This window comes from Echiichthys vipera, assembly GCF_963691815.1.
Source record: "Echiichthys vipera genome assembly, chromosome: 17".
NCBI lineage: Eukaryota > Metazoa > Chordata > Actinopteri > Perciformes > Trachinidae > Echiichthys > Echiichthys vipera.
Window position 1 is genome coordinate 27,109,932 of NC_139842.1, and position 7,100 is coordinate 27,117,031.

General features: G+C 39.2%; 1 protein-coding gene across 1 annotated transcript in view; it reads left to right on the forward strand.

Moving 5' to 3' along the window:
• The window catches only part of col1a1a (collagen, type I, alpha 1a), a 21,222-nt gene that overhangs the window by 3,917 nt on the left and 10,205 nt on the right, over positions 1–7,100 (forward strand). The window contains exons 4-16 of the mRNA XM_083931802.1: positions 67–102; positions 1,676–1,768; positions 4,405–4,473; positions 4,558–4,602; positions 5,051–5,104; positions 5,193–5,246; positions 5,357–5,410; positions 5,512–5,565; positions 5,653–5,706; positions 5,988–6,032; positions 6,153–6,206; positions 6,333–6,377; positions 6,639–6,692. Of these exons, the coding sequence (XP_083787928.1) occupies positions 67–102; positions 1,676–1,768; positions 4,405–4,473; positions 4,558–4,602; positions 5,051–5,104; positions 5,193–5,246; positions 5,357–5,410; positions 5,512–5,565; positions 5,653–5,706; positions 5,988–6,032; positions 6,153–6,206; positions 6,333–6,377; positions 6,639–6,692 (711 nt within the window). The remainder of the gene's footprint in view (positions 1–66; positions 103–1,675; positions 1,769–4,404; positions 4,474–4,557; positions 4,603–5,050; positions 5,105–5,192; positions 5,247–5,356; positions 5,411–5,511; positions 5,566–5,652; positions 5,707–5,987; positions 6,033–6,152; positions 6,207–6,332; positions 6,378–6,638; positions 6,693–7,100) is intronic.

A 7,100-nucleotide genomic window follows, 5' to 3' on the forward strand; every position in this document is an offset into this window, starting at 1 on the left:
GAATAAAGTAATAATCATTTTATGACACACTGAGACACAAGCTCTTTTTCTTTTCTTTACTCACAGGGACCCAAGGGAGAGCGTGGACCAAAGGGAGATAGGGTAGGTTCACACTCTCTTCCTCCTATGATTCCCTTATCACTCTCTTGATTTCTGCTCACCATGTGGTGCGTTTACAGTCTGCCATGCTGAGCAGATCCCGCGTGTTTAAGCGGAGATGAAGCAGCTAAACTGACAAAACTAGGATTTTTCATTCAGGCACTCATGGGAACAGTATCCTTTACTGCATTCCAGTATTCAGAATATTACTTCCATCAAAGCACAGAGGAGTTTGAAGTAGAAGAGAGTAGAGTATAAAAGTAATAGCACTGAAATCAGAATCAAAGTAATCAAATCAAATTAATTGCAGCCATCAGATGCATGGTGTGCTGTAAAAGGCCCAGAAAATAGCACTACAAAAGTTAATGGCACCAATAGTTCCTTAGAACTGCCCTACTACATCTGAATTAGGCCGATGTCTCTTGTTTTCTCTAGAAATGATTATGAAGAGAAGAAAGTTCATTTGGGCAAGACATTTGCTTTAAGCATGCACATAGGAGAAGGTCGCCCTCAGGGTTTTGTTCTGAACCCAAGTCAAACTATCTTTTCCTAAACTAAACTAAGTAGTTTTGTTGCCTAAACATAAGAAGATTTACGTGAGGAAAGGCTTCCCAATGTCCTGAAGGCGTACTTCTCCCATGTGCTGAGAACAGTGACATGATCAGTGACTGAAAACATGCAGAGGTCAGACTGCAGACTGAGGAAGTGAAGGAAAGTTAGAAACTGTCAGGAATAATTGTTGTTTTTATTCAAGCAATTTTAGTATTCAGACTTTTCACACAGAAAAGCACAAATTTGATGTCAATAAAACTGAAAATCTTCAGCTCGGTTGGAGATTGCTTTTGCAGTGGTAATACCACGATTATCTAAATTGATGGAACCTCGGATTAAATGTTATTCCTTATGGTTTCCATATCTTCATGTTGATTTGATTATTTTATCAAAGTTTTGCCATAATGGGATTTGATTCAGGCAGCTTCAGAGACATCTTTGGTTATGTGAAAAGTTGGATCTAACACTTTTATTCTGACAGCTCAGCTCTCCTACAGCTGAGTTGGGGAGGGTACTTAAAATAATGGCTTATTAATATATAATATCAGATTCGCATAGATTTTTTTCAATAATTGCTTTTAAATTAATTATAATATATGATTTATTATGTAGAATCTGTTTATTGTCATTTCTTTTGAGTTTGTGATGATGATGTAACACAATAAGCAGTTTCTTATAAGAGTCAAAGGCTGTTCTTACCCAGTTTCTGTATCCTAATGTTGCATGTCCAGTCCATTCCTGGCTTATCACATGGTCAGTCTCATCAGGGAGTAAACTGCCCCTCCTCCTGGTTTAATGCTGCTTTCATCACTATAGGGAGCAAGTGAGCCTGCCAGGACACACATAAGAAATGAAAGATTATGCGCTAGGATCTGTTCTGATGATGTAACAGGAGCATAGGCAGTCATGTGACTGGGGGTTTAACAAATCAAACAGTCGGTGTGTTAACATCCAGGTGAACCTTTTATTCTGACTCTTGAGCCTGACCCCTTCTTGCTTTCTCTCTATTGCCCCCTATCTGCAGGGTCCTGCTGGTCCCGCTGGTAACGATGGTATCCCCGGCCAGCCTGGACTGCCTGGACCTCCCGGCCCCCCTGGACCCCCCGGCCTCGGTGGAGTAAGTTCTAGATGTTTTTGTATTTCTTTATTCGACTGGTTTAGGCACAAATTGACTGGTTCTAAGCTGGCCAATGACATGACTTGTTCATGTAGCTCATTTGTTAGACAAAGATGTAGCATCATGATTATAAACGTGCTAATGTTAGACAAACTTGTGAAAAAACACCCTAAGTCCAGCATTAGTCCTAATTACATTTTGTTCTTCTCAGCTCCCAACTCTCATACCCATAATTAATTCTGTTTCCTGTGTTATGTTGGATTGCATTCTCTCATCACCTCAGTGCCTCTGTTAGAAAATTCCCCAATGTCTTTTTAGGTGAATGTCATCAAAATGGACCAGTATTAAACAATAAAAGTATGCGTTAACAGTGGTGTTAACAGTGGGCAGGAAGAGCTGGGAAACTGAACTCCACTTTCACAGCTAAAAGACAAACTTTCAGTCTCTCACAGAATCCAGTTAAGATTTAAAATGACTGCCTACAACTCGGACTTTGGCTTTCTGTCTGGGGTCAGAAGGTCAGAAGAGGAAGCAGATTTCCAGAGTCTTTTCGGATCCATTAATTGAGTAGTTTACTGTAGAGTGGACAGATTTGCAATGCTTTAGTGTATAGAGTTTATCAATGATGCCCTTTGACTTCTTCAATTACATCTGAGCACGCTATGCTAACATTCCCAAAGCTTCATAATCTAATTTAGCATGCTATGATTCAGTGAACCATGGACTTCAATCCTAATGTAGTACACTAAACTAACATTTCCACTGGCTCATTGTAGTATACTAAACATCCCTACTGACTCTCTTGGTAGTTTAGTATACTAAACATCCCTACTGACTAACTTTGTAGTTTAGTATACTAAACATCCCTACTGACTCACTTTGTAGTTTAGTATACTAAACATCCCTACTGACTCTCTTTGTAGTTTAGTATACTAAACATCCCTACTGACTCTCTTTGTAGTTTAGTATACTAAACATCCATACTGACTAACTTTGTAGTTTAGTTTAGTTTCTTTGTTTATAGTTCCGTAGACATCCTCCTTTAATTAACTGAACAGTAAAAGGAGCAGCTTTAGCATTTATGGCTCCTTTTTTCCCAGCTCCAGGCTGGGAAACCTTAGACAACCTAAAATGCATTAGTTGAACATTTTAAATAATATATATTACATTCCATCTATAATTACATCAGGCCTCAACAAAGAGAGGGAGAACGACATAAAAACATATCACACACAACTGGAACAAGCACAAACTAGCATGCACGGATAATAGCAAAGACATCAAAGTGGTTCATGCAATAAAATCGATGCAAAGGAGACAAGGGACCAGAGAATAGACACAGAGGCCATATTGAAAGCACATACAAGGCAGGCAGGCAGGCAGGAAGGCAGCAAAGATGGAGCAGCAGCAACGACTATGTGACATCAAACACATACAATAACATCTGAGGTTAATGTGTGCAGTTATAGTTGACAGCCATGTTTAAAGGTGTGTTGTAAAGGTGGAGTATGTATGTATGTATGTATGTATGTATATCTTTGATAGTGGTACGCAGTGAGTTCCAGTAAAACAGAAAAACATATAGTTGACCAAATGTCTTTTCCAAAATAGGATTATAAGGTCAGTCAGTATACTAAACACTCCCACTGACCTCTAGTTTAGTATACTAAACATTTCCACTAACTCTCAATGTAGTTAAGGATACTAAGCTAACATCCTCATCCTTAAAGGATGCATATAATTAATAGTATCACAGTCTAATTACCGTACCTAAGTCTTACTCTAGTCTAGTGTACCATTCATTCCTAATTTTGCATTCTTATATAAATTCTATTTTTTATTATTGACTCACATGTTAATTCACTGGGCTATATATACTATATATACCATCCGACTGTAATGTAGCATATATAATTTACCACTCAATCTGACTCACAATTGACCCCATATACCTATTAGAATCTAATTTAGCATGCTAGTATTTAGTTTGTTATTGACTTCCATCCTAAATTAGCATAGTAACTCACCACATTATCAACAACAGAATTCCCTTCTAACTGACTAACACTAATCAACAGAGATTCTGAGCTAACATTACCTCAAACTACATATTCACCAGCAAAGTTACACAAAGTAGTCAGATAACAGCAGTATCCAAAGAGACTTCATTGAGTTTGTCTACACAAAAATTATGGTAATGGTAGAAGGAGACATAGTTGCACACTTGTCTGTTGTCAGAAACCAGCTGGAGCAGACCAGACTACAGTGAGAGAGTGTCCTGTTTTGCTTTAGGTTGCTTCTGCATGAATATTAATTTTCAGGATTTGATTAAGACATAGTTAAGGATGTTCTGACTGGGATGCCCTAAAATCTATGATCACATCGATTTAAAAAATATAGTTCTATACTGAGGTTGTAGAAGTCTTTGAAACACATATATTTAGATGAAGAGGAACGAGTCTTGAGCTTGTTGCGAAAAATGTGAAAAGACATTGTTTTACATACAACTGGCTTAATCAACATAGAAAAGGCATTTTATTTATGTCATGGAAAGTTTAAACCTTATTGACACTCCCAGATGATATGTCACATGAAAGATGGATTAGAATATTTATATCATGGTTTGCTCTTTCCAGAACTTCTCCCCTCAGATGTCTGGTGGCTATGATGATAAATCTTCTTCCATGCCTGTGCCTGGACCCATGGTAGGTTACACATACGCACATACGCTCATTTCACTGTCAATCATGGTGATGCAGTATCTGACCTTGCCTCTGTTTGATTGACAGGGCCCAATGGGACCCCGTGGACCCCCTGGATCTCCTGGTTCTAGTGTGAGTACATCACTTCCTTTTTCCTCAACTCAAAAGGTTTCAGATCTGAAGTTGGGAGGATAGAGGGGCAATGACATCACTACCCTGTCCTTGGTGCCAAGTTGGCATGAAGCCAGTGCCAAGCCCATAATATGGCACCCCTGTCCTTCACTGCACTAGTGTTCACTCCCTAATGAAAATGACAATAAAACTAACATGGTTGTGCAATTTATATTTATTAATCTGATAAATACTTCAACAGGGAGTTAAAAAATAGTATATTTATGTTAAAAGGAATACATTTTGCTTTGACTCACTCCAAATATATACAAATTATGTCACAGAGAGAAACTCCTTAGACACTTAAGTTACTCTCCTCACAATTGCATTTAAAATCCTGGAGTGGATATTTCAGTTACTTGACAACAGGGTCGATTTACACCTAACAGACAGTGTTGTCCACCAACAGGGACCTCAGGGATTCACTGGCCCCCCTGGTGAGCCTGGTGAGGCTGGACCTGCTGTGAGTATTAGGAATATGGAAACAGATACACACCAACATTGCATCTTGGTAGTCTGTGGTCATTCTCACCTTGTGTCTTTCTCTACAGGGAGCCATGGGTCCCCGTGGCCCCGCCGGCCCCCCTGGAAAGAACGGAGAGGATGTAAGTAGACTAGATCTGCTCATATTCACTATCTATATCTTAGTTTATAAGAGTTTAGAATGACTTTATCCATCTATTCATTCCCTTCTCTTTGTCTCTCATTCTCTCAGGGTGAGTCTGGCAAACCTGGTCGCGGTGGTGAGCGTGGACCTTCTGGCCCACAGGTAATTTACTGTGGCAGTGTAATTCTTAGTGATGTCGTGTAAAAAAATAATAAAAAAGCAGAGCTGTGATGATAAATTGTGTCTTTTTTTCTTTCCCTCAGGGAGCTCGTGGTTTCCCAGGAACCCCTGGTCTCCCTGGCATCAAGGGACACAGAGTAAGTCAAAGCTTCCCGTTTAACACACCAACAGTATAGCATCTCTATAACTGTGAAGTTTATCTGTATGTCTGTCTTTCTCTGTAGGGATTCAGTGGTCTGGATGGCGCTAAGGGAGACACTGGCCCATCTGGTCCCAAGGTGACTGCCTCTCTTTGTGTTTTTGCTGCTCCATACTAAGAAATTATGAAGAACATCGTATGACTAGTAAACTGTTATGTGTAAAACCTGCAGATTGACCCTTTAGCTTAAGTCTTTGTGTTAGCATTAGTTGTGGTCACAGTAATTAGCATTGTAACTAGCGATAGCAGGAGCCGAAATAGTAACAGCCATATTGGCTAGTCACATTAATAAAGACAAGTAATGCTACATTTTCTATCACTGTTGTCACCTCACCTGCCTGTGTGATTGTGTATGTTTAGGGAGAGGCTGGAGCCCCTGGTGAGAATGGAACTCCTGGTGCTATGGTAAGTAAAACAATCCATCAGTATTTTCTTTATAGTTGCCATCTTAGATTTTTCCTCCCCTCGGATATTTTAATTTATAGTAGAAGTACAGCTGAAAGATGTTTTGTTTCTCTGTCTCAGGGACCTCGTGGTCTGCCTGGTGAGAGAGGCCGTACTGGTGCTTCTGGAGCTGCTGTGAGTCCACACACACACACACACACACACACACACACACACACACACACACACACACACACTGCAATCAATCAATCACTTGGTCAATGAACCAATGAACCAATGATGTTTGTCTCTGTGCTGCAGGGAGCTCGTGGGAACGATGGTGCTGCTGGTGCTGCTGGACCTCCCGTAAGTCTTTATAATTATCAAGCTTAAAGTGTTCTCAGAACATAATGGAGTCACCAGTGTGTCTGCCCTTCAGTGGCATTTTGAATGTAGTTTTTCCACTGCCCATAGTTTTTTAGAAACCCCAGGGGGATTCTAAGAAAGGGACCACTAAAAACACACATTTTGTGCTATAAAATAAAGTAAATCAAAATAATCTTTCTGGCTGTATTAGGTCTCCTATGTTTGTCTGAATCTCTTTGTCTGTCTTGTCTTTCCTTCCAGGGTCCTACTGGCCCCGCTGGACCTCCTGGATTCCCTGGTGGCCCTGGAGCTAAGGTACTATGTCCATTATAATCTTTTATAGCCTACAGCCTTTTTTAGTGCTTTGATGCATTTCTCTTAACATATGGCAAAATTGGTGACCCTAATACAAGGTCGTCCAAGCTGCACAGGAATTCTGTTCCATGTCACTATTTCATACTACATAATAAGTCTCTTCATAATGGATATTACTTTTTTTTGGTGTGCTGTTAATGGATACTATTGGCTTATAGTGGACTGCAAGTATTGAATGCCATTGTACAATTCATATATACAAATATATGCTGTATATATATATATATATATATATATATATATATATATATATATATATATATATATATATATATATATATCATATATATATATGTATATATATATATATATACCGTACATGTATGTATGTATTGAATCTTCTGAAAT